The sequence below is a fragment of the Orycteropus afer genome, unplaced genomic scaffold (genome assembly GCF_000298275.1).
Source record: "Orycteropus afer afer isolate SDZICR_OR568_19922 unplaced genomic scaffold, OryAfe1.0 scaffold00010, whole genome shotgun sequence".
In the NCBI taxonomy this organism is placed as follows: Eukaryota; Metazoa; Chordata; class Mammalia; order Tubulidentata; family Orycteropodidae; genus Orycteropus; species Orycteropus afer.
This window is the reverse complement of record NW_006921597.1, coordinates 14868578-14896115: the sequence shown is the minus strand read 5'-3', so window position 1 is coordinate 14896115 and position 27538 is coordinate 14868578. Positions and strand designations below refer to the sequence as shown.

General features: G+C 36.5%; 1 protein-coding gene across 1 annotated transcript in view; it reads left to right on the top strand.

Moving 5' to 3' along the window:
- CAPZA1 (capping actin protein of muscle Z-line subunit alpha 1) overlaps window positions 1-24163 on the top strand; it is a 28624-nt gene extending 4461 nt beyond the window's left edge. The window contains exons 2-10 of the mRNA XM_042782076.1: window positions 2590-2653; window positions 5664-5715; window positions 8000-8063; window positions 11865-12071; window positions 14696-14775; window positions 15397-15475; window positions 22003-22074; window positions 23605-23667; window positions 24023-24163. Coding sequence (XP_042638010.1) covers window positions 2590-2653; window positions 5664-5715; window positions 8000-8063; window positions 11865-12071; window positions 14696-14775; window positions 15397-15475; window positions 22003-22074; window positions 23605-23667; window positions 24023-24163 — 822 coding nt within the window. The remainder of the gene's footprint in view (window positions 1-2589; window positions 2654-5663; window positions 5716-7999; window positions 8064-11864; window positions 12072-14695; window positions 14776-15396; window positions 15476-22002; window positions 22075-23604; window positions 23668-24022) is intronic.
- The last annotated feature ends 3375 nt before the right edge of the window (window positions 24164-27538 follow it).

Genomic DNA, 27538 nt, shown 5'->3' with positions numbered 1-27538 from the left:
TGAAACAAAGTATATGTGAACTGCTGTATGGAAAGTGAATTTGCTCTGTAAATCTTCACCCAAATCACAATAAATAAATAAATAAATAAATAAATAAAAGAGAGCCAGTAATTGGAACCTGAAGATGGGGCAATCTACTTCGGTAGTGATACTGCCTTGGAAACCCAAGGAGGGATCGCTATGAGTCGGGTCTGACTCAACGGCACAAAACAACAGCAACAACGTAGGCCTTTCTTTAGTTAAAACATAAGTTTGGTCATGGAATGTTGTTGTTGTTATGTGCCGTCAAGTCATACTGACCCCTCCTTACGTTTCCGAGGCAGTATCACTACAGAAGTAGGATTGCCTAACCTTTCTTCCGAGGAGTGGCTCGTGGATTTGAATCGCCAGCCTTCTGGTTAACAGTCAAGTGCCTTAGGCACTATGCTACCAGAGCTCCTCATGGTCATGGAATAACTTTTTTTAAAATTCTTTTTAGAATGAGAACTAAGTTACAGGAAGATTTTTAGTATAAGCTAAGGATGCTAGGGTTGTGAAGTATTTCTATCTTCTAATTCTCTTCTCAGTCCTAGCTTTATTTTCAAAGACTCTTGAAAGTCTTTTATATGTTTAAGAAAGGTTTGACTTTGATGGCAACCACAATTTGATGGGGTCATCCAAGATTTAAAATTGTTTGAAGGAAATGAAGTCAACAGAGGACGACTTTCTGGAAGTAGGACTTACTTTATTGTTAGGTACACTGTGTTCCTCTTTTTTATATCATTGAATTGCATCTTCATACTCATTCTTGTATCAAATATGAGGGAATTTTGAGCATCCTTTCTCTTACAGTATGTTAGAATTATACTGATAGACTCTTTTGAGGTCATTCCTATTTATTATCATTACTAACATCTTGCTTTAAGAGATTAAGACACATTCTGTGTTAATATGGCCTCATTAACCTAACAACAAAAACCCATCCCCTAATGGGATTATGACCACAGGTATAAACCAAACCAAACTCACTGGCCATGAAGTCGAATCCAACTCATAGCAATCACTTCTTGGGTTTCCGAGGCGGTATCTCTACAGAAGTAGATTGCCCAACCTTCCTTCTGAGGAGTGGCTGGTAGGTTTGAACCTCCAGCCTTCTGGTTAACAGTCAAATGCCTTAGGCACTATGCCACCAGAGCTCCTAACCACAGGGATAGGGATAGTCTTCCAAGGCTATCTTTGCTGTTTACTATTGTAAAGAGGTCTTTTGCAACAGATTTGCTCAATGCAATACTGGTAAATACCCTTTAGCAAGTTAAAAAAAAAAAAAAAAAAAGTATTTTTTACAGAATTTTTGTATATAACGTGCTTAAGCATATAACGGGCAGAAATAATGAAATTATGTTTTAAAAAAAAATTCTGGCATAGAGTGCCCATGCATACACCTGCACATGTCTTGTGACATTTCCAGAAGAAAATCGTATTTGTAGGATAAAAGTATTTAGTATGGTCATGATGTCATGTGTCATGGGCCAAGTTTGGTAGTATATCTCAGTAATCGGAAAATAAACTACTTTAACTGTGCATTTGTCCTGGGGCAGTTTATTGTGGCCCTGAGAGCTGTGGAGTTCTTTGTAACCAATCTGATCCTGGGTACTTCACCCCAAAGGTGAGTGGAAGGTCAAGCAGAGGTCTGTGTGCGGGGCTGCCACAGCCTGAGTGTGCGTGGGTCCTGTAGTGCTGGCTTCACATGGAAGTGGGTAACAGGGCAGTGTGAGTGTGGGGACACATTGTCCTGGTCCTGTGGGGCACCCCAGGCTGCCAGTCTGACCAATCTCATCTGTGCGAGGGACGTGTAACCTCTCTGTGCCCACAGCTCTGACACCTTCCTTGAGACATCTGCATGGGTGGGAGATTCAAATGGCCCCAGTGTGACAGCTAGCCAGCTGAAATGCAGGGTAGCCTGGAGTGCTCAGCCAATACACAATACACCTCATGGGCTGGGGCTGGCTGTCCTGGTGAGAGTTATTTCTGAGGTAAAAAAAGTAATTTCTTATTGCATTGGAGAAAGCAATTTGCTGAGCAGGGAAGGAGTCCCACTGAAAGAGAATCCTGCTTTAGAATATCTAGGCTGGTAGGGCTTTTCTTCTGGGAACCAAAACTCCACATCAACAATCACCAAGACAAAGATTTAACATTAAATTAATTGGACAGAAAACCTAAATGAAATGGAAGTCAGCAACATGTAAAATACTGGTATAGTGTGCTTATGAAAATAACACAAGGAGGGGTTGTACTGTATAAAAAATGTACAGTGTATATGTTATTTACATAAAAAACACCATATTTCTAACTAACTCTTCCTACCAAAACTAGTAGCTTTGTTATATCAAAATGGGTATTGAATTTTGTCTTATTTTTCCCATATGAGTTGAGGTGATCAAATGATTTTGCTCCTTCTTTTCTTAATTTGTAAATTACAGTAATTTGTTAGTATTGAACCATTCTTGCATTGGGACAAACAATTTGATTTTGGCTGTAATCTGTTAATTCATTCTCTTTTTATATGTTACTCCTTATAATTTGCATATTGTGAATTTTGTTTCTTTGTAGGTACGCATAGCTGCTAAATTCATCACTCATGCACCTCCAGGAGAATTCAATGAAGTGTTTAATGGTGAGTAAAGATTAACATTGTTATTTTAAGCCCTCTTTAATCATTGTCATTTATTCCCTGCTTGCTATCTCCTGATTCTTACAACTAAAATTATAGCTGAGGAAATCAAGATATAAAGAGGTTAAAATAACTCATCGAAAGTCACACAGCTACTGAGTGCCAACAAGGATTCAAATTTAGGTTTGAGTCAAATGCATGCTCTTAACCCATATGTTAGGATATAGGTCTAATATGAAAACATATTTAAGATAGTTTAATACCAATAAGGAGCTCTGGTAGCATAGTGCCTAAGGCACTTGACTGCTAACCAGAAGACTGGCGGTTCAAACCCAGCAACCACTCCTCAGAAGGAAGGTTGGGCAATCTACTTCTGTAGTGATACTGCCTCAGAAACCCAGGGAGGGGTCGCTATGAGTCGGGTCTGACTCGATGGCACCTAACAACAGCAATACCAATAAATAGGAAAATCTCAACTCTCTGATTTACCTGAGGTAGATACACTCCTTGGAGAAAACAATCGTGGGAGAAAGAAGGGCTGTTTATGTACAGGGAGACAGCTCAGGGGGCAAGAGTGCATGGAAGAATGAATACAGGGAAGAGGTAACTATCAGGAGGAAGTGGCAGGGGAACTGTTGCATTGTGGTAAATTGTAGGCAGTATCATGAGACAAAGTGTTTATGAACTGCTGTATGGAAAGTGAATTTGCTCTGTAAATTTTCACCCAAATCACAATTAAAAAAAAAAAATCATTTTACAAAAAAAAAAAAAAAAAATATCTCAATTCTCACTGTCGTCTAGTCGATTTGACTCATAGTGACCCCTCCTTGGGTTTCTGAGGCGGGTGCTCAGGTGTTGTAGTGCCTAAGGCATTTGACTGCTAACCAGAAGGCTGGTTGTTCAAATCTGCCAGCCACTCCTCAGAAGGAAGGTTGGGCAATCTACTTCCATAGTAATACTGCCTCAGAAACCCAAGGAGGGGTCACTATGAGTCGGATCCCACTCCACGGCAGTGTCTTGCTTTTGTTGCATTATCTCTACCACCAGAGCTCCCAAATATGGAAATACAAGGTTGTTTAATATCAATAAATGTAACAGCAATATTGTAGTGTAATTATTACATTGTTTTTATAATTCTGTATTTATCATTATAAATTATAGTTTTAAGTTCTTCAGGAAGTGCCATAGGATAAATCACCTTCTAGGGACATTGGGGAGTCCCTTGGTGGTGCAAACAATTAATGAGCTCAGCTGCTAACTGAAAGGTTAGAGGTTCAAGTCCACCCAGAGGCACATTAGAAGAAAGGCCTGGCAATCTACTTTCTAAAAACCAGCCATTGAAAAACCCTGTGGGACACAGTTCTACTCTGATACACGTGGAGTCGTCATGAGTACAAATCAACTTGACACCAATTGGTTTTAGGGCCATTGGAGCTAACTGATTACATCAGAATAACCTGGGAAGCTTGTAAATATATAGACTCCAGTGTTACTATCCCAAAATTCTCATTAGTTAGATATCAAGTGGAACTGGATAATCGTGCTTTATCAAGTTCTCCCAGATGATTCTGAATCACAGCCAGTTTGAGAACCACTGCGCCAGTACATTTACAATCTTCCATGCTATTCATTATCTCAGGCTGAAAAATGTAGATGGGCATCTTGAACTTCATGAGGAGATAAATCATTATAATCCCATTTTAAGCCATCAAATTAATTCATTTTGAAGTTCTCCTTGATTTAAAATCTTTCTCTTAATTTAATAAAAATAGTTTTTGTGCAACCAGTTTCAGTTTAGCAAACCTTTATTTTGTAATTCTGGTTTTACAGTAGAAGGTTAACTACTTGTTAGAAACTATCTGGTATTTAACTGTGCCTGGCCCATAGGCCCACACATGTAGAACAATTGGTAATCTCCACTGGTAAAATTAATGATGCAGAGGAAGAATAACAATGAGAAATGTTTGAACATCTCCAAGGAATAAGTTGGTTGGTACAGTAGAAGTAAATCAAGGCATTCTTCTTTATGGAATTGCTTGTGGATTCTGAGAACTATAGCAAGAGAAACACATGCAGCATTTCTTTCCCTAGTTTTTCTTCCACATTCACCAAACATAAATTTTCAACAACTGCTGTTAGAAAATATACTTAAACTTGGACTTTATTCAGCTGATAAGCTCAGGTAAATTCTTGACTAAAATTAACTTCCTTTTAGTTAGAAGTCTCTTGTTTTCTTTCTGACTGCTGAACGTACTTAATAGGAGTATCATAAGAATAATTAATACCAAAGCATTAAATAAGGAATTGGCAGACTACTTACTTGGGGCGTGAGGGCTGGGTTTTATTGTCATGCTAGACATTTGTCACTGTCAGGCCCTTCTAGAATCTCTGAGAGTCCATGGCCTTTGGCTTATAATTAGCCTTCCCTCTTGGAGTTGATGCTTAGCAGTTTCTCAGTAACAGGGATCCTCTTCTTCCAAAAGAAAGGTGATTAGACTTAGAACACACAGTTTTTTAAGAAGGTTATAGACTCTTGCAGTAGATTCTACAAAGAAAAATGTGTTCAGCTATTTTTGAAGATTTCTTAGTCTAATGTAGAAAAGTTTGCAATTCTTAATCTATGCTAATTTTAAAGGTTTCTTTAGGTACAAAATTAATAACCCTAGCATTCTATAAACTGTTTTTCATTTGCTATAAAATTTCTTGAGAATTTATTGTTATAGCATAATCATATGCAAATCTATGAATATTACCAAACCAAACTCACTGCCATTGAGTTGGATCTGACTCATCATGACCCCTCCTTGGGTTCCTGAGTCAGTATCACTATGGAAGTATGTGTTTATTTGCATTTTTTAAATTTGTACATATATAGTGTAGTCAAAGTACATTATTAACAAAGCCTGATTTTTAAAAATCTAATCTAGAGGTCTACTAAAATTTCTGAAATCTGTCCTCTTCTGAACCTGTCAACATCTTTTAACATCTTTTTAACATCCTTTTTTCTCTTCAGATGTCCGACTACTACTTAATAATGACAATCTCCTCAGGGAAGGGGCAGCACAGTAAGTACCTGTTTAAATTCATTTACATGTTACTCTAATATGCCGTGAACTATGTCAACAGTAAACTAAACCAAAAACTCCAAACTCACTGCCATTGAGTCAGATCTGACTCATAGTGACCCCTCCTTGGGTTTCCAAGTTAGTATCACAATGGAAGTAGATTGCCCAATCTTCCTTCCGAGGAGTGGCTGGTGGATTTGAACCGGCAGCCTTCTGGTTAGCAGTCAAATGCCCTAGGCACTATGCTACCAGAGCTAGTACCTTGAAAACTAGGTTTAAAATACTTTTAAGTAACACATTATTTTTAGCAGTTTTAGTTGCTTTTTTCTTGGAAAAAATTTATGTCCCCAAAATTATTATTTCCTCAAAGCTTGTTATGTATAATCTTACATATTTTTATTTCTCTCCAACTATTCCCCATTTATGTGAGAAGAGTTGAATGTAAGCTATTATATTTTCTTTTATAGTTATTTTAGTTCATGTTGATTTTTTTTTTAAAGTCATTAGTTATACAGACATTAGGCTGCTGTTGAGGAATGATAATGTGTTTCAAATTGCTGAAGGACAGATATTGCAGAAAGTACCTTAATAGTTGGATTAGCTATAGGATAAAAGTATGATTATTCTATCCAATTATTTACTCTTTATCACCATCAGGCTAATTGTTACTCTTTCTAAAATACCATTTTCATTTTGTCCTTGCACTCAAAAACATTATGGTGATTCTTTTTTAAAATTCTTCGAATGTAAACACTGCCCAGCTTTCAAAGCCCTCTGTTAGCTGGCTTTATTCCTACCTCCCTGTTTGTATTTCTTTCTGCTCTTCAACACAGACTTCTGTTTTAGTAACTGTCTACCAAACTGGCCCAGAGTTACTTTGTAAAGAGGAAAGTAGAGTTGTATAATGGTTGCAAAGGGGAGGAGCAGGAAGAAGGGATGAGGACCTCTTGATACAGGACAACAAAAATTATCATAAAGGCATTTCATATGACATATAATTGATTTGTTTAGATTTTAGCTATAGAAAAACAGGAAGAGATGCTGCCTGGGAAACAACCATCTTTGCTGCTTTTTTTGGAATTCGTTTTGAGCCTAGATTTTTTTGCATAGCATTGCTGTAATCGTCATCAGGAATGATGCCCTGATTATATATTAATTTAGGAAAGCTGGGTGCACACTAAAGGTACACTATAATAATGGTTTCTCTTTGTGTCATAGAGGGTGCAGTGGTGGTCTCCCTATGAGAGATCCAGGTTTGATTACTAACTAGTGCACTTCCTGAGCCACCGCTCATCTTTCTCTGGAGGCTTGCATGTTGCTTTGATGCATGTAACTAACATTAGTATTTTTGTTTTATTATTACCAATTAACAGTGTACCTACAGAAGTGATGGAAATAAAAATCCCATATATTTATACTTCTGCGAAAAAAAAAAAAGTAGTGATTTAACAAGTATTTAATAGGCTAAAATTGGGCCGGATAGATGTTTAACTCTTTCCTTGGCAAGTTAATTCTGTCAGAAGACTGTTACTTTCCAAGAATACAAATGTATTATGCTTGCTTAGATTGTAACTTATTTTTATCTGTACCTTATTATTATTATTTTTTTTTTACTTTAGCTTACTTTGTAGCATGTCCTAGGGAGCCAATCAAAATGCAGAATTTCATAAATCAAGCACTGAATAAATAAGTAAATGGTAATATTAGGCATGTACTATGATTACTTATTCATACCCTCTTCTCTTTTCTGACTTCTACTCTGTGCCTTAGACCCTACTCTAGATTTAAACTCATGCCCAACTCTCACTTCACCTGCTCCGCATGTCATATGCCTTCCAGGACATGTAATTATTTTATGTAGTACCTTGGCCTGCCTCATAGAATAAAGATAAAAAAGACATTTGCAAAATAAGCTGTCATTTAAAGTTTCTTTTGAATTTCTGAAAGTTTCTATGTAAATGATTAAAACTGTTGGCACTTCACAATAATCTGGTTGCTTTAGAACTTAGAAATTGTGTATGTGGGAGCTCTGTTGGAGCTTAGGAATGGAGAAATAAAGGTAATTTAAAAGCTTAGGGTACTCTTGAGATCTCTGTGCAGAAGAATCTTGTTCAGAAAGCTAAAATGTTAAGATAATAGACATCTGGGGCAGAGGGAGGAAAGCACCAGGCAATGTCTTCACATTTCCTTTCACTGGTTTGTGAACTATCTTTTGTGTTTGTTTATATATAATTCTTTTCTCTCCTTCTCACTGCCTTTTTCTTTTTCACTTTTTAAAAAACAGTGCATTTGCGCAATATAACATGGATCAGTTCACACCTGTGAAGATAGAGGGATATGAAGATCAGGTAATAATTGTTCCTGTTAAGTAGGCTATTCCTGGCAGGCAGTAAAAATCCTAGAAACCAAAGCAGCTGTCTGAAAATCAGATGCTGAATAAATTCATTTCTTAGTTTTTGTAATTTTTGCAAATATTCTGTATAATTAAGAGATATTTCCTCTTTCTGATAATACTGATAGGTTCTTTGACAAGAAAGGAGAACTACTGCCAATGAGAATAGTGAAAATAAAAGAAATTGAGTCTATAGGCTTTCCTGCTGTTTCTAATTCTGCTTGTAAGAATAATAAGAAACATTTAATTTAATAATAAGAATTTAATTTAATAATAAGAAACAGAGGACTTCTGATTGAAAAATGGGAGCAGGCAAATATTCTCATTATTTACCATAGTTATTTACAAATAAATACATTAACATATGCTTCAAAGGCCATATGGCACTATGTACCATTACCTCTTAAAAGACTGAATCTCCTTTGAACTGACAAGTCCACAGAATTCGACCTAGGGAAATAATTGTATGCGTGTGCAAAAAGATTATTCAAAGCAAAGTTTATAATAGTCACTGGAAACAATCTAAATGTCCAGTGCTATTATTTAACTATCTAGAGATCAGAATACTCAGCAGTCATTGAAAACTGATACAGGTAGGTATTTTTTGATCTGAGAAGATGTTCATGATACATTAAACCTAAAAATTATAAAGCAACCTACATAGAATTATGCCAATTTTATTTAGAAAATATTTAGATGAACAGATATACAGTATCTGTGCATCTTGAATTGTATAAAAGGGGCACAGTTATTTTATGTACCAGTAAAAGAAAAAACAATGCCAATTTTTAAACGCCAACTCAGTTCTAAGATGTCACCAAGTATAGGATGCATTCCACTTTCTGGAATGTTAAATCATGTAGGAAATAGGCATCTTCAGAGTTGAAGAAATAAAATTTATAGATGTGCATAGAAAAAAAAAGATTGGGAAAATATATATCAAATGTATGTGTTGGAATTACAAGATTACTAGAATTTGTTTTATTTGTTGTTTTTTCTTTTGTTAGTTAATATCTAAATTTTCTCAATGAAAATAGGTTAACTACAAACATGGAAAGCAAAAAATCTCAAAAACAAGTGGTAAATACTGCTTGCAGTTTATATTGTATACTTTAATAATACAGAAGAATTATTGAAAGAGAAGATCTGTTCCAAGTACATTATATGAGAAATGTGCTAACTTTGTCAGCATTCCCAATATACCAGGAATATCTAGCTTAAAAATGTAGCCAAAGGTGCTTACATTGTTTGCAGTAACCAAAAAAAAAGGCATTACCTGAATGAGACATAAGGAAAAAGATAAAGATATATTGAAACATTAGGTATTAAAGTAGATACCTTCACTGCATATAACAACAACAGAAACCTATAGTGAGTTAACTAAATAGAAATTTTATTTTTTTCCACATAAAGAGTATAGAGGTGATATTTAGGGCTATTAACAGCAGCTCTGTGATACCAGAGACCCAAGTTGTTTGTAGCTATCTATTCTGCAATACTTAGGGTATGATTTTCACTATCATACTTTCAAGATGGCTGCTTCATCTGTAGGCATTGAGTCCATGTTCCGGAAAGGAAGAAGGGAGAAAGTACAGAACATATGCTACCACCTGTTCCAGAAACAGCTTCCACTGATAGTTGTTGCCAGCTGGGAAGGATAATATTTTATTTGAGTGTGTGGTTCAGTTAATAAGAAAAAAGATAGATAATGAATAAACTAGCAGAGTCTGCCACAAAGTTCATATATACTCAAACACACACATACATTAATCAGAATTTTTGTTGTGTTGTTATGTGCCATCAAGTTGGACCTGACTCATAGCTACCCCTACTTGGGTTTCCAAGGCAGTATCACTATGGAAGATTGCCCCATCTTTCATCTGAGGAGTGGCTGGTGAGTTTGAACCTCCAGCCTTCTGGTTAGCAGTAATGTGCCTTGGCACTATGCTACCAGAGCTCCTCATTAATCAGAGAGAGAAATGAAAAATTAAATAGCTTTATAATGCCACAGTTCTGAGTAAGAAATATAAATAATAGAAATGCTTGTCTGAATAAGTAATATAAGTGATGTAGGAAAGTTTATCAAATAGATTTCATACAAGTTTTTAAGAAAATCGTAGCAGGCCATAAAGGATTATTCTGATCAAGAACAATGAAGGAAGATCAATGGTAGCAAGCATAAAAACATAAAGCAACAGTCATATACTATGACATCAGTATTGTGAAGTCATTTGCAATTATTAAAAATGATAAATGTGTTAAAAGACAAATGATAAATTTAGGGGAAGATATGTGGAATTCAAAACACACGCTAAGTTTATTTCCTTAATAAATAAAGAAAAAGACCAAAAACCTGGTACAAAAAAAGGGTCAAAAGATAAGAACAGTTCAGAGAATAAGAAATATAAATGATTTTAAAAATATGAAGTTGCACATTATGAATGTAATCAGTGCCACTGAATTATACACTTAAAAATGGTTAAAATGGTAAATTTTATGTTATACATATTTTCAACCATAATAAAATTATTTTTAAAAGATGAGAAGAAACGCCAGTTAAAATTTCTAATAATGATGCATTGCCTAATAAATTGATATATATCCTATGCTAAAGGACAATTTGTTATTCTCTGTCACAATTACAGATGCATTTTACCCTTTGACCCAGCTGTCCCACTTTAGGAAGTTTTTCTGACAGATGTACCAGCATGTATGCAGAAAGATGAATATAAAAGGACATTTGTTGCAATATTGTTCATAGTAGCAAAAGATTGGAAACAATCCAACCATCCATTAGTAGGAATCTGGTTGAATATAGTTTTGTATATCTATACAATGGAGTATTATATAGCTATGATAAAAAAACAAAGAAGTTCTTCCGTGACTACTAATATGGAAAGATCTTCTAGATACATTAGTTTAAAAAAAAGTGCAAAGTGTAGTACAGTGTGGTAATTTTGTGTTTAAGTGATGGAGAATTGGAATACACATTTATATTTGTTTATATTTTTCAAAAAGAAACCTGATAGAATACTCTAAATCAGAGATTGGTAAACTTTTTCTATAAAGGGCTAGATAGTAAATGTTTTCAACTTGACAGAATACTGGATCTCTGCTGCACCTACTCAACTCTGATGTTGTAGTGGGAGAATAGCAATTAATGCAGAAATGAACAAGCAGGGCTATATTCCAATAAAACTTTATTTACAAAAATTGACGGCATCTGTATGCAGATTGACAGTTCCTGCTCTAAATTAATAAAACTGATTACCTTGTGGGAACAGGAAAAGTTTATTAGGAATTGGATGGATGGGAGATTGAGAAAGAGATACTTCACCTTTCGTGTGTGTGTGTGTGTGTGTACACACATGTGTATTACCATGTAAATGTATTACCTATTTAAATGCTAGATATGACTGAAAAGTTTCACAGGATAAGTGAAAAAAGTAGAATGTACAAATTTACATATGCATTCTAGCTGTGTAATAAGGTATATACATAAATATATTAGAAGAAAACCAAGAAATGAAGGGTATTGTTAGGATAGAGGAAATTTTGCAGTTTAAAGTAAATTTAATGCTTTCTCTTAGAATAAAAATGGGACTTGGTTGATACAGCAATATGAAAGAGAAATCTGAGAAAATGAGAAGTTAGTTGTTTTTTTCAGAATTTTTGTTTGTTTTCACAAATGGGATAAGCAGCACTAAACTTTGTTTTTTTTACAGAGTTACTCATAATTGTAATTATTCTTTGGAAGGTCTTAATTACAGAACACGGTGACCTGGGTAATAGCAGATTTTTAGATCCAAGAAACAAAATTTCCTTTAAATTTGATCACTTACGGAAAGAAGCAAGTGATCCCCAACCAGAGGAAGTAGATGGAGGCCTCAAGTCTTGGAGAGAATCCTGTGACAGTGCTTTAAGGGCTTATGTGAAAGATCATTATTCCAACGGCTTCTGTACTGTTAAGTACCTGCTTCATTGTCAGAGAATGTTTTGTTTTTTATATTTACCTTTTTCTTTTGTGTCTTTGGTCACTTAGGTGTGATCTCTTCTGTATTTTATTTCCTAAATCATTTTTGAAAAGGATATAAATGGGAAATTTCATGTGGAAAATATATATTAAAAAAAAATCCTAATGCAAAACAAGAAAAACCAATGCATAAATTTTGAAAATTGTCAATGTAGTCTACTTTACATTTTTAGATTTGCTTGCCTGAAATTGCCCTTAACTCATCAAAAAAAAGTTTTTAAAGGTCTGTAGCTTAGACATAGAGAAAAAATGCTAAATTCAGATTATTGGAGGAGCCAAATACTTTACGAAACTGCTCTGTGAGATTACTAATGGTTCCTGAATTGCCTGATCCCAGTGTACTTTTCTTGATCCTTGACTTCTGTATGGCATTTCACACTGAGGCAAATTATCTTTTGCTTTGGCTGCTGTGCCAGCACCCTCTAATTACTCTTAACTCTGTGCACTCATTCCTTTTCTCCTCCCTGCCTTTGTAAAATACAGGCATTCCTCAGTACCACATTCTTCTCTAGCATTTCTCTCTCTTGAAAGCTCATAATCCATTTCTGTATGTATTTGGTATTAGAATGCATAATTTGATGTCAGAAGAGAAAGGAGTTTGGGTTCTGCCTTCACCGTTTACCTTCTCAGTGACCTTGGGCAACTCAGTCAACCTCTTGTGAGCTTTACCTTCATCATCTGTAGATAACAACAGTGTGTTTCACCATATTGATTAGAGCAAAAAGAAGATACGGGTGGAAACACATTTTGTGAATTATTAAGCACTGTTCTTTTTTTTTTTATTGTGATTTGGGTGAAAGTTTACAGAGCATATTCACTTTCCATACAGCAGTTTACACACACATTGTCTCATGACATTGGCTACAATTTACCCCAGTGCAACAGCTCCCCTCCCACTTCCTCCAGATAGTTACCTCTTCACCTCTTCCCTGTGTCCATCCCTCCATGCACTCCTACTGCCTGAACTGTTTCCCTGTGCATAAACAGCCCTTCTTTCTCCCATGATTGTTCTCTCCAAGGAATGTATCTACCTAATGAACATGTTCAACTCTTACGCCTGTCTTTTGTTTGGCTGGAAGCCACAGGTGTGGGTTTAATTCCAGACCTGAAGGGCAGCTAGGGACCATAGTCTCAGTGGTTCCACCAGGCTCTATCAGACCAGCAAACCTGGTCCCCTTTTTTTTTTGTTTTTCTTTTCCAAATGATTTTGAGTTTTGTTCCACATTGTTCTCCCTCTCTATCCAGAATCTCTTACATAGATCTCCCTCCGAGTAATTGACAGTGGTAGCCGGGCGCCATGTAGTTCTTCTGGTCTCATAGTTGTATAGGCTGAGGATCGCATGGTATACCAGTCGCTAGCACTGATTATTTGCATGAATCTTTGGTTTTTTTCTTTGCTCTGGATGAGGAGAAACCCACTGTTCTCAGCATCTAGATGGCTGCTTGCAAGCTTTTAAGATCCCAGTCGCTACTCGCCAAAGTAGGAGGTGGAACAGTGTTTTGTGTTGTATGTTATGCCAATTGAGCTTGATGTCCCCTGCGACTATGGTCCCGAGCCCACAGGTTCAACTACTCAGTCCCTCTGGGTAGCTGGCTGTGACCAAGAAGTGACTACAACCTTGTCCTTTGTCAGCTCTACCATACCCCTGGGAATTCTTACAGAACATGCAAATACACTTGTAGAACCATTGTCTGCCAATCCTATACATGGTCTTGGGTACACTCCCTGCTGCATAGACATACCTAATAGTTTAGCCTGTCCACCCACGTCTCCACCTATATACCCGTTTGCCATCACTGACAATGCAGTACTGTATGTAAGCACTGTTTTCTTTGCTTTCTCTTGGTGATCACATTTCAATTTATATTTCTCTTTCTCATGTTGAAGAACAGTAGGTGTTTCTAATTACTTGCTGGACATCTCCATTTGAATTTCCTGAATTGTTAATGTTACTACTATATTTCTAGTCATGCAAATGTACAGTCACTTAAGTTTTTTTTTGCCTTTTATTTGTAATAATACACTGCTAGAGTTTGGTTGTACTTGTGCATCCTGTATGTGACCCCTCCTTTACATCCCTATTGATCACTAACCCTAGCTTATTGTCTAGACTAAATCTGTGGTGACCTAAACAGTCTCCAGTTTTCCTTCCATTTTAACATGCACACCAATATATGACATTCTCCCCAAATAATAGTTCTGGTCGTGTTGTTTTGATGTCTTTCCATTGCCTGTAGAATAAAGTCCAAACTTTTTAGATCTATTGTCTGACCTAAATATACCATCCTGTTATATCTCTCATCAGTCCTTTTGACACATATACTCTGACCTGACAGACTTAATTGTCAGTCACTGAGCAAACCCTCAGTTTCCTGCCTATTTTCTCATTTTTATTCTCAGTCTCTGATTTTCAGAATATCATTTGTCTTGTAAGGCCTAGCGTAAATAACACCTCCTTTTTACGCTAAATGAGGAGTAATATATAGTGTCTGTAGTTATTTAGATTAAATGTGTTTTCAGAGTCTAACTTTTTTTTTTTTTTTTTTGACAATAGGTTTATGCTAAAACTATAGATGGGCAACAGACTATTATTGCATGTATTGAAAGCCACCAGTTTCAACCTAAAAACTTCTGGTAAGAAAGTAGAGGTTCTCTTCTATTTGTATCTAGTTTTTTTTTTTACTGGAAAGAAACCACCAAACAGGCGGTTGAGATTTGTTTTTTAATCTAACTAGCTTGGGATAAGTTATTTGACTTAAAGGCTTCAGTTTCCGTCTATAAAATGAGGTACATTAGACATGATCATTTAGATCCCTCCCAATTCTAAGACTATAATCTATCTTTTTTAAAAGTTTTCTCATTTTGAATGAGATTAAGGGATTAATAAAGTACCCAGTTGAAGCCTGAATTTTACTTGGGTTGGGTTTAATAATACTTGAGTTAATTGCATAACTTACTGACCCATCCTTCTGTTTGTGGAAGGACTTCCTATGAATCAAATAGGTATAGTTTTCTACTTAAGAAAAAACTGGAAATATGAAAGTCAGAGTAACTTAGAGAAGGCTTAGTTTAGGCGACTTAGATCAAAACTTGTATTTGAGTGGGTAGATTCTTGGATTTGTCAAGCTGAAAATTACTTGTTGCTTTTTCACCTCTTTCCCAGCTCCTTTACCTCGGTGGCAGATGACCTATTTCTTGTGCTTGTTGCTAATTCTGCAGTATTGTGTGTGTGTGTGTGTGTGTGTATTTTAATAGGAATGGTCGTTGGCGATCAGAGTGGAAGTTCACCGTCACGCCACCAACAGCTCAAGTGGTTGGAGTGCTTAAGATTCAGGTGAGGTCCCAACATGTTAATAGGCCGTTGTTAAAAAGCCTTATCTTCAAACATGACTGCAAGTTGTTTTTCTGCTGGTGTTAGAAGTCATGACCTCCTGTATGTACATGGAAGGAGCTCGGGTGGTGCAGTGGTTTAACACTTGGCTGATGACTAAAAGGTTGGCAGTTTGGACCCACCAGCCACTCTGCAGGACAAGGATATGGCAGTCCGCTCCTGTAAAGATTATAGCCTTAAAAATCCTATGGGGTAGTTCTGCTCTGTCCTTTTGGGTTGCTGTGAGTAGGAATTGACTTGACGGTGATGGCATTAGGTTTGTTTTTTGGTTTTACATGTACACGGAAAGCAAAATAGTTATCAGTGAATAGAAGAAAAAGTCTCTTTCCTAGGTTTCTGAGGCGGTGTCTCTTTGGAAGTAGATTGGCCAGTCTTCCTTCTAAGGAGTGGCTGGTAGGTTTGAACCACCAGCCTTCTGATTAGCAGTCAAATGCCTTAGGCACTATACCACCAGAGCTCCCCTCTTTCCTGGGAAAGTAGTTAATCAGAGAGAGCTGTTGATAAAGTATAGTCATATGGAGTATACTGCTTGCTTACTATACTTTCTCTAGTCTAGCTCTTTGCAAGTGAAAAAGAGATAACCTAAGAACTTTCCAGGAATTATCAGACAGCATTGTTAGGAAAGAAGAAAATAATTATTAAGAGATTACTATGTAGCAGCTGAGATGTAGTGGGTAAGGTTCAGCTGCTAACCAGAAGGTTGGAGGTTCAAACCCACCAGCTCCTCCACAGGAGGAAGATGAGGCACTCTGCTTCCCTAAAGATTTACAGCCTTGGAAACCCAGCAGGGGTCACTGTGACTCAGAATCGACTTGATGGGTGTTTTCATACAGCAGCTAAGTGTTTTACATATATGTTGTTGTTGTTGTTGTGGTTATGTGCCGTTGAGTCGGCCCCGACTCATAGCGACCCCTCCTTGGGTTTCCGAGGCAGTATCACTACGGAAGTAGGATTGCCCAACCTTCCTTCCGTGGAGTGGCTATGTATATGTGTGTGTGTGTGTGTGTGTATATGTATATATATATATATATATTTATCACTGTGGTGACACAGTTTTAAGTGCACGCCTGCTAACCAAAAGTTTGGCAGTTCAGACCTCCCAGTTGCTCCATGGGAACAATCTGCTGCCTTAAAAGTTACAGCCTTAGAAACCCTATTGAGCAGTTCTACTCAGTCCTGTAGGGTCACTATGAGTCAGAATGGACTCAATGGCAATGGGTATTTTGTTTTGTTTTTTATATAGCAGGTAGGAGATCCTTGGGTGTGCAGATAGATGGTTTGCACTAGGCTCCTAATTGAAAGGTCAATGGTTTGAACCCACCCAGTGGCACCATAGAAGCAATCTGTCTCTGTAATATTATAGCCAAGAAAACTCTATGGAACAGTTCTACTCAATATTGCATAGGTTCACCATGAGTTGGAATTGACTTGATGGCAGTGGGTTTGGTTTTGGTATATAGCAACTGCTGTAGCTTAGGCTGTGTGTGTGTGCGCGTGTTTGTGCGTGTGTTTAGCTCTTAACTGAAAAAAAAACTACCTGAATAGGTTTTTTTTTTTTTCCCCAATGATGACAACCTTTAAAATTAAATGCATAAAACAGAGGAACTAGAGAAAATAGCCAAGTGTCATCAGTTTATAGAATCAGAAGGAAGGTTGGGCAATCTACTTCCGTAGTGATACCGCCTCGGAAAACCAAGGAGGGACCGCTATGAGTCGAGTCCGACTCCACGGCACATAACAACAACAGCGTACATATATAAAGTCCAGCAGAATAGATTACTAATGTTCATGTCAGGAAAGCCTGGCAGATGAATAAAGTAACTGTAACACATTTGATAGTTACCCGGATTGAAGTCTTCTAATAGTAGAGGTTTGACTTAAAAAATTTAGGGTGATTTAATTCTTAAGCTAGACTAAATCTAAAGTTAGATTAAACAGTTACTGGTAAAGGAGATAGTACCTAAGTTTACCAATATTATATTTTATCATCTTGTTTTAAAAATCACAATTTGTTGTCTTTTTAAGTGGAATAATTTTACCAAAAAAATGAATGTAGTAGTTACTGTCTGCACTCACTGTTTCCATACACACTTTTAACTTCTACTACAGGCTATTGTATCTCTCTTCTTGAATGCTTTTCCTGGCTACAAGGGCCTGCCCAACTCTTAGATGAGGCACATTGGAAGTACTGAGTTCACAGCTTTGGGAACAGCCCTCAGTAACATACAAGAGTTGGTAGAGAAAGATGTCACTTCCTCATATGGCACACAACTCTGAAGCATGTTCTTCTTAGTCTTCAGAGATCCCCAGTGCTCACAACTATAACCTGCTTGTTAATGCACTTGTAACACTTCTTCCCTTCTGTGTCTCACTTCCTTGGTCCCCTACTAGAGCTTCCTGAGACTACTTCCCACATAAACTACTTACCCTCAAATATTTAACTTGAGGTGTACTTTGGGGGAGCCTAACTTAAGACAGCATATTGTTCTATCTCTGTTAACTATATCCATGAATAACCTAACACTTTAAATCTCTCTTGTAACTGTGGCATCAGCATTCACCTGACTTAATTCTTCATTTGTATAAATAAATTAATTTTCCTTCTGGAAGGAAATAATTATTTGTGTTTTTTGTTTTGCCAATGCAAACCTATAAAGTAATGGTACACATCACAAAGGGTGTTATGTTATCCTTTTATACCAGATTCCAATGCCTAGACCCTTGTTTAGATCTTTTAAGCACAGATTATCTCTTCATACTTTTGAGAAGGGTTGGCTTCACTTACATATATTTTAAAAATCAGAGTGAGAATTATTTGGAAAAGTCATAAGATATATAAGTTTAAGTTTAATTTCTAAAAAATATATAATGAGTATATTAGGAAATGAAATAGATATTTTTAGAGTTTTCAATTGCAATCCTATCCATGTCATAAGAAATGTGACAGAAGTTGAACTAATTGCATAGTATTTATTCTTGGACAAAGAGAATGTGTCCACCATACCTTCTTCTTTCAGATGAGTTCTGAGAAGTATTTAAATCCCTCTTTCTTTTCTAGTTAGATCTCCATTTGTTAATATCCCCATTCTATTTGTACCCATTCCTCTTCCTAGTGTTGTTTTTAGCCTCTGGATTTCAGGTTAGCTGCCATTGGATAAAATAAACAAAATGAGTGTGCAGTGTGATCCATCCTGTATTTTGAATATTCTTGTCCTTGTCTGTTGGGATTGTAGCCTTTATATGTTGTCATTGTTTGGCCCGGTCTTTTTTGCCTAAATATTTGCTGTTTTGATTTTTGCGTTTAAGTATTATAGGTGCTTCTGACCTCTCTGCTTCTCCAGTGTATTCTTAGATTGTCTGTCTTTCCTCTTTAACCCCTTTTAGAAAGCCAGAAGATAAAATTTAAGCATTTGGAGAGCTTATGGAAATTCTAGCTACTCTTGCCCATTTGGACAGAGCCAGGTATTTGTCCGCACTAAGGAAGATACCTGTGTTCATCCCTTAAACAAGGTTCATGTTGCCCAGGGAAGTCCTTTTGCTGCTAATAGTATTATCATTTCTATCTAGATGAAGCTTGACTTTTAGTTATCCTCTTCTAATGATGTTCCAAAAGAGGAAGGCCCTAGGGGGATACTTTAATTTCACCTGGATCACGTAATTTCCAACTTTTTGAAAAAATACAGCATTGAGGTATACACATGGTTAATAAGGTTCCAGCTCTGAAATTTGATCTGATTCAAATCCTATCTCTTTCTCTTCCTAGGTATGTGAACATAGATAAGTTATTAAATTGCCTCAAGCCTCAGTTTCCTCAGCTGTAAAGTAGGGTTAATACAGTGAAATCTGTGAGAGCCAGAACTCAAAGGGACTGCCTTGGTTTTCCACCTTTAACAGGGTATATGTAGTCTTACCACTTTTCTATCACTCGTTTTAGTAGAAAATATTCACATTTTCCTTCTCTGACAGGTTTCCACCTTACACAGGGTCAGTTTTCGCAGGTTTTACTGTGGTAGTACCTATCTCAATGAGTATTTGTGAAAATTAAAGGAGGTAACATAAGTAGTGGGAGCTCTGGTAGCATAGTGGCTAAGGCACTTGACTGCTAACCAGAAGGCTGGCGGTTCAAACCCACTGGCCACTCCTCGGAAGGAAGATGGGGCAATCTACTTCCGTAGTGATACTGCCTCGGAAACCCAAGGAGGGGTCACTATGAGTCGGGTCCGACTCGATGGCACATAACAACAACAACAACAACAACATAAGTAGTAAGTGAAGTGACTTGCATAGTGCCTAACACATAGTAAATACTTAGTAATAATTGTAGCAGTGCAGGTTCCACTTGTCTCCTAGTCTTTTCTGTTTTTTGTCTAAAAGCACTTCTATTTGTTCAAACATCTACTGGTTTTTACATAGTAAAACATCTACTGGTAATATGCTAATTTTGTAGTGGTATACATCTACTGGTAGTGTAGTCTATATGCAAGACACAGGCACTACCTATACTATTCTAGCATTCTGCCTCCAATTTCATATCTCTCCATTTCATCTTCTTCATACTACAAGTATAATCTTTCTAAAACATTCCCTACCTGAGTCCCCATCACCTATAATAGGATAAAGTCTGAATTTGTAACATGGTTTATAAGGCACTTTGCTCTTTATAGTCTGTTTCCAACTTCATAGTAATGTCTCCTTGCCATGCTCCCCTACACACATATTCATATACAGTGAGTTATTTTTTCTTTCCTAAACTAAACCAAGGGAGCTCTGGTAGCATAGTGCTTAACACGCTTGACTGCTAACCAGAAGGGTGGCGGTTCAAACCCATTAGCCACTCCTCAGAAGGAAGGTGGGGCAATCTACTTCCATAGTGATACTGCCTCGGAAACCCAGGGAGGAGTTGCTATGAGTCGGGTCCGACTCGACGGCACATAGCAACAACAACAGCAAACTAAACCAAAGGAGCTCAGGAGGTGCAGTGGTTAAAGCATCCAGCTGCTAAGTAAAAGGTTGGTGAACCCATCAGCTGCTGCATAGGAAAAAGATAAGGCAGTCTGCTTCCGTAAAGATTTATAGCCTTGGAAACCCTATGGGGCAGTTCTACCCTGTCCTATAGTGTCACTGTGAGCCAGAATCAACTCAGTGGCAGTGGTTTGGGGTGGGTTTTTTTTTTTTTGTAAACCAGTTGTTTTTTTTGTTTGTTTTATTTTTTTTTTACTCTTTTTATCTGCCTGCTAGATTCTCTTCTCTACATTGTCCACTTAGGTAACAACTCAGATTTTCAAGACCTGGTTTACATGCTCTTAACCCCAGGATTGTTGTTGTTACCATAGAGTCAATGCCAACTTTTGGTGACCCCATGTATCACAAAGTAGAATTGCTTTATCAGATTTCTTTGGTGATAATCTTAATGAAAGCAGATCACCAGAAATTTTCCTTTGTGGTGCTACTGGATGAGTTCAAACTGCCAAACCTGTAGGTTAGCAGTCAAGCACAAACTATTTGTACCACTCAGGAACCTAACAACAAAAAAAAGATAGCCTCATCCTATTTTGTATGGCCAGTTTGTAGTCATCTTAAGGTGACTAAACCTATCTTTTAAGTTGCCATAGTTTCCTGAGCCTTACATGTCATTGATTTGTTAGTCTCTTGTATACTCTTTCTTCTTGCTAATTTTTCTCATCATTATAGCACTCCCTTTTTCTTACATCTTCAGAGCTGCTTTTATTTATTTATTTTTGTAGTCTAGTTTACCACTAACGTATTTCTTTTCAATTTTGTCTTTACCCCCAATTAAGCTTTCCTTGTAGCTCATCGGATCTAGTTACCAATATTGATTGTATAGAGAGAGATAATGACAAGTATTAGGAATTCCCAAAACCAAGCCTATTGCCATCAAGTTGATTCTGAATCATAGCAATCCTATAGGAAAGGGAAGAACTGCCCCATAGGGTTTCCAAGGCTGTAATCTTTATGGAAGCAGACTGCCTCATCTTTCTCCCATGGAGTAGCTGATGGGTTTGAACTGCCAACTTTTAGGTTAGCAGTTGAGTGCTTAACCACTGTACCACCACAGTTCCTTTTTAGGAATTAAGACCCATCAAAACTCCTTTGTTTTCACAAAGAAAAATTAATGTTCAATGATTTGATTTTAATCATTTTAATACTGGTAATAGTGGGATATTTAATCTTTGTATTCTCAGAACCTAGCACAGTGCTTGAAATGTAATAAGCACTTAATGAATATTTGTTATTAATTAAAATTAATGATCAATTTGTTCTGCTAAGGAAAGAGAAAGCATTCTGTGAATTTTTATTACCATCATCATGGATTACCATTGATCATATTAATTAATAATTTGTTCAGAGTTGGTAAAGATTGGAAATGGCTTAAGATATGGATTTGTGCCCTAAGCAATAGATTTCTATATGGTCTACATATAAACTTGTTTAAACATTCTCTCATGCAGGTTCACTATTATGAAGATGGCAATGTTCAGTTGGTTAGTCATAAAGATGTACAGGATTCAGTAACTGTTTCGGTGAGTGTAGAATATTTGAAGTCTGTCTGACTTGTGCCTTGTTTTTCCTTAAAAAAAATTATTTCTGAGTTTGAGTAGTATTCTGCTGGTAGTAATTCAATTTGTTTTCAAGGTTTTGATTTTGGCAATTTTTACTAATAACTATTACTGTTATGTATATTAAATATATATACAGCCAACCAGCTGTATCAGTTCACAGCAGTCTTTGACTCAGAATAGTGATATGGCTTTAGAGAATAGAGACTTATTTCTCTTTCTCACTTGTGAAATTTGCTAATGAAAGCAAAAATATAAATAAATACCAGGAGGGGAAAATTTTGCCAAACTTAGTGCTATAGGACTGCATTCATAATATTAGAATTAAGAAACAGATTTAAGAGCATTCACTCAGAAAATGTTGTGTCGTATACCTTGAAAGAAGGGACATAATTATTCTTGGATTTTTTCTTGCATAGTCTCAGGACTTCTTCATACTCGTAAGAAGTTATTGAGGACCCCAAAGAGCTTTTGTTTATGTATTATATAGATATCAGTATTATTTTCCTTATGAGAAATTATAACTGAAAAATGTTAAAATTATCTAATTCCTTAAAAATAAGAGCAAACCTGTTGTTAATGTAAATAATATTTTTATTAAAAATGTCTATACTTTTCAAGTCAAAAATAAAAAAAAGGAATGAGAATGTCATAGATTTAGACTTTCATAAATCTGTTTATATCTGGCTTAATAAAAAACAGTTGAATTCTCATTTTGCTGTAGTCATTCCATTAGCCCTCAGAGTGATAGAGTCATCACATGTCATGTGGCTTTTGGGACACTGCATTGAGAGTGAGAATGAAAGATAAATGATATTTCAGGATTATAATGAAAATAGAAAATGATTTGTGATCTTACAGAGCCCCCTTGAAAGTTTTGGGGACTCTTGGAGTCCCTGTACCACACTTTATGAGATTTCTTCTTCTAGTCCTTAAATTTTATACTCTTACCTTCAGTTCTTTTGTACTTAATAGTGAAAGAAGGTCTTTCATTTTGTACCTAAATCATGTAAAGCAAAATGTGATTGGCTGATTTAGCATCGTAAGTGGCAAATAGAGGAGTGTATGTATATAAAGGATAGTCTAGGGGCATCATTAATACCTTAAACCAGAAATATTTTCAAGGCATTTTTATAATAAAGTCTTTTGGACATACTGTGATAGAATGTTTAAAGAGCATGAGGGGGTTTTTTTGTTTGTTTGTTTGTTTTGGCAAAGACCTGGATTTAGATCCGTTCTTCATCACTCAAAAACTGTATAATATTAGACAAGTCACTTAAGGAGATTCTGTTTTCTCATCTGCAAAATGGAGGTGATGATAATAACATACTTCCTCACAGAGTTGTTGTGAGGACCAGAGGAGGTAATGTATATGGAAACCCTTTGTAAACTATAAATTATTACACAAATGTTAGTATGGTGGACTGTCTTTTCTTCCTATTCTCTCCTTACACACTAAGCAAATATGTTTTCTTCTCCTTTCCCCTCCATTAGAATGAAGTCCAGACTGCCAAGGAGTTTATTAAAATCATAGAGCATGCAGAAAATGAGTATCAGGTAAGAAGATTCAGAACAGTTTTAATCTAGTACCTTATTTTGATCTTAACATCTTTTGATGATCTGTGTCCTTTAACATATTGTCCAGTGTTACTAACTGAAGATTTTGCAGAACTTACAAATTTATACTCCCATTATAATCAAGGTGTTAGTATTGGGCTAGTGGCCCTAATTTTAGAAATTATTTAGGTAGGCTTTTTTTAAAAAAAAAAAAAACTCCAGAGATTGGAGAGGAGCTCACTAGAAATTTTAAGTCTTATCTGTCCTTTGTAGGGGAATCAAGCATGTCCTTTGACTACATAGTTACTCTGCTATCCACAGTCAACCCCAATTTCTGTTTAATTATTTATTGCAGACAGCAATTAGTGAAAACTATCAAACAATGTCAGATACCACGTTCAAGGCCTTGCGCCGACAGCTTCCAGTTACTCGCACCAAAATCGACTGGAACAAGATACTCAGCTACAAGATTGGCAAAGAAATGCAGAATGCTTAAAGGCTGAATGTAAGATTCTTCAGTACGTGGGGGAAAAGAAAGGATTCAACATGTGGTCATATGATAAATAGGTGGTTTATAAACAAGAGTGATATTTTGCTAGGGCTTTCAGAGTAAACAGGTTTTCTAGCCTCATGGAATACTGTTGAACCTATAACATTGTCTGAATTCTTTTATGTTCTCTACTTTGTAATATTCTGTTGTCACTATATCTACTTGTAAATTTTTTCTTTTTTAAATTCCGTCACACTTAATGTTGAGGAGAGAGAGAGAGAGATCTATCTTGGGGTCATTTTACTGTTTAGAAAATTTTCTTAGCCATAAAAGCCCTGTTAGTGATACAGACAAGTCAATACTTTTTTACCCCTATTCTTCAAAGAACTTCTGGTACTTCAATGATTTTTATTAGTAGACCAACACCTGAAGAAGCTATGCTACAAACTATAACTAAATGGAAGACACATTCATCCTTCTTCCTCCAACTGCTTTGATCATCACTTAGGTCATCTCATAACTTTAGATTTCCAAATTTTGGATTGGGGCTTTTCACATCCTTTTTGAGGGGCAAAGGAAGTTTTCTGGAAATTCCATTATAACCAGCTTCTCTGGGGAAGTTGTTTTTAAATCCAAAGACTTGAACCACATTCCCTGCACATGATCGTGTTTGCTTTTTTTTTTGTAATCCTTCCCTCATTGTCTCCTTTCCTGTCTAGTACCATTGTAGTTGTAGACATCTGCATTTTTAGAAGAGAGTACCCATTTATGGTTTTTTGTTTGTTTTGTTTTGTTTTAAAAAATCAAGAACTGCTGACATACTGTGGATGTAGTAGAGTATATATGAAACTTGAAAAATGCAGATGTTGAAGGAATAAGTATATTGTACTATAATACTTTGTGGCAGGATTGTAGTATAAGCAAATGAATCAAACAGCTATGTAAATCACAAAGAAAAACTAAAAATGAACCAAAGTGAGAAGGATAACTTCCAGGCAGTATCTTTCTATTGTAACCTGTAATTTAAGGGAATACTAGTGATTTGTTCTAAATAGGATGTAAAACTTGTTCCAAATTTTTCTTCTTCAGTCCTGCCTGCCAAAAACTCAAATGTAACTGTGATATAGCAACCGTTCCCAGGTATATTGGCAGGTATGTATGTTTGATCTCAGAACACACAGGTGACATGGATATGATAACTGGTAGTGGTGGACTCATTTACATTGTTTACACTTCTATGACCAGGCCTTAAGGGAAGGTCAGTTTTTTAAAAACCAAGTAGTGTCTTCCTACCTATCTCCAAATATATGTCAAAAAAGAAGGGTGTTTGTGTTTCAGCTTTGTTTGCTCAGTAATACAGTCAAGCAAGAGTGTTTCCAAGTGACCCATTCAGCTGTGTAAACATTTTTGTTTATTTCAAATAAAATATATTTGTATTATTTGTCATTCATACTATCCATCCATACCACAGTATCCTCTGTATCAGGTAGACCAATACAAATATACCTGTTTTGTTCTAAAACTTTCTGTGTCTCTCCTTTTTGATCCATTTCCTCAGCCTTTTTCCTAAAGGTAAGATATGGAAATGTATTTGATCTTATTTGATGAAAATGTTCAAGGTTTCTGAAATTGGTTCCTACCTTCACTGAATAGGAGCTGTGGTAGCATAGTGACTAAAGCACTTGACTGCTAACCAGAAGGCTGTTGGTTCAAACCCACCAGCCACTCCTCAGAAGGAAGGTTGGGCAATCTACTTCTGTAGTGATACTGCCTCGGAAACCCAAGGAGGGGTCACTATGAGTCAGGGCTGACTCAACGGCACGTAACAACAACAACAACACCTTCAGTGAATATCCAAAGACTTGCAAGGAAGGGTTTTTTTTCCTTTGAGCGTATCTCCATTTACTACTATTTAGTTATGTACTACTATTTATTTAAAAGTTACTAGTTACTTTTAACCACTGGTTAAAAGGTTTTGTTTTTGGATTTCCATTTCTGTCAAAAAGGAAAATCTAGTTATCTTCTCTGTTACTCAGAAAGCAAGACTGAAGTATTTTTGTAATCATTTGGCAGTAAGTAGAAATACAACAATCCCTGTACCTTGATCTTGGGTAATATTTCACGTTGACTTAACTCAAAATACTGTTTTCCTTCCCATCCAATCTATAGCTATAGACATCTGAGATAGGCTTTTATCCTGGTTCCCAAGGGAACCTAAGGGAGTTTGAGTGCTATAAGCAATATCATGGTAAACGGAAAATATTGAAGTTGTTGAGGATTTCATTTTACTTGGATCTACAATCTTCACCCATGGAAACAGCAGTCTAGAAATCAAACAACATATTGCATTGGGCAAATCTGCTGCAAATAAATGACTTCTATAAAACTTAAAGCAAAGATGTCACTTTAATGACTTAACGTGTGCCTGACCCTGACATCCTGTTTTCAGTCACTTCATATGCATGTAAAAGATGAACAGTGAAAAGGAAGATCAAAGAAGAATTGATGCCTTTGAATTATGATGATGGCAAAGAATACTGAATATACTATGGACTACTAAAAGAATGAACAAACCTATGCTGGAGGAAAAAAACCAAGCCAAACTCATTGACATCGAGTTGAATCAGACTCATAGTGACCTCCATTGGGTTTCTGAGGCTGTAAATCTTTGCGGAAGTAGATTTGCCCCATCTTCCTTACACGGAGCGACTGGTGGGTTTGAACTGCTGACCTTCTGGTTAACAGCCAAATGGCTTATCCACTATGCCTCCTTAGAAGTGAGGTGGCAAGACTTGTCTTGCTTATTTTGGACATGTTATCAGGAGAGACCAGTCCCTAGAGAAGGACTTGATGCTTGATGCTTTCATCAGCAAAAAAGATGAAGACCCTCTATGAGATTATTGACAATGGCTGCAAAATGGGCTCAAATACAACAGTTGTGATGAGGAGGAGAACCAGGCATTGTTCTAAAATGGATTCTCTCCTTTTTGATCCATTCTTCAGCCTTTTTCCTCAAGGTAAGATACGGAACTGTATTTGATCTTACTTGATGAGAATCTTCAAAGTTTCTGAAATTGGTTCCTACCTTCAACTGTTCAACTCGGGGACTATCCAAAAACATCTTTTATACATGGGATCTTTATGATTCGCAGCTGAACCCACAACATCTAATAACAACAACCCTCCCCCAAGACCAGTTGAATTTTCACCTTTTTAAGGAACATTTAGCTCTACTCCACTCTACTTGTGATGCAAATAGACTCAGTCAGTCAGTCTTGCCTTAGCCATTAAATTTATTAACTCTTGTCAGTCTGCCTCAAGGCTTTCCCATTGATTTCTTTAGTCCACGCTGACTTTTGTAAATACTTCATCTCATGGGCA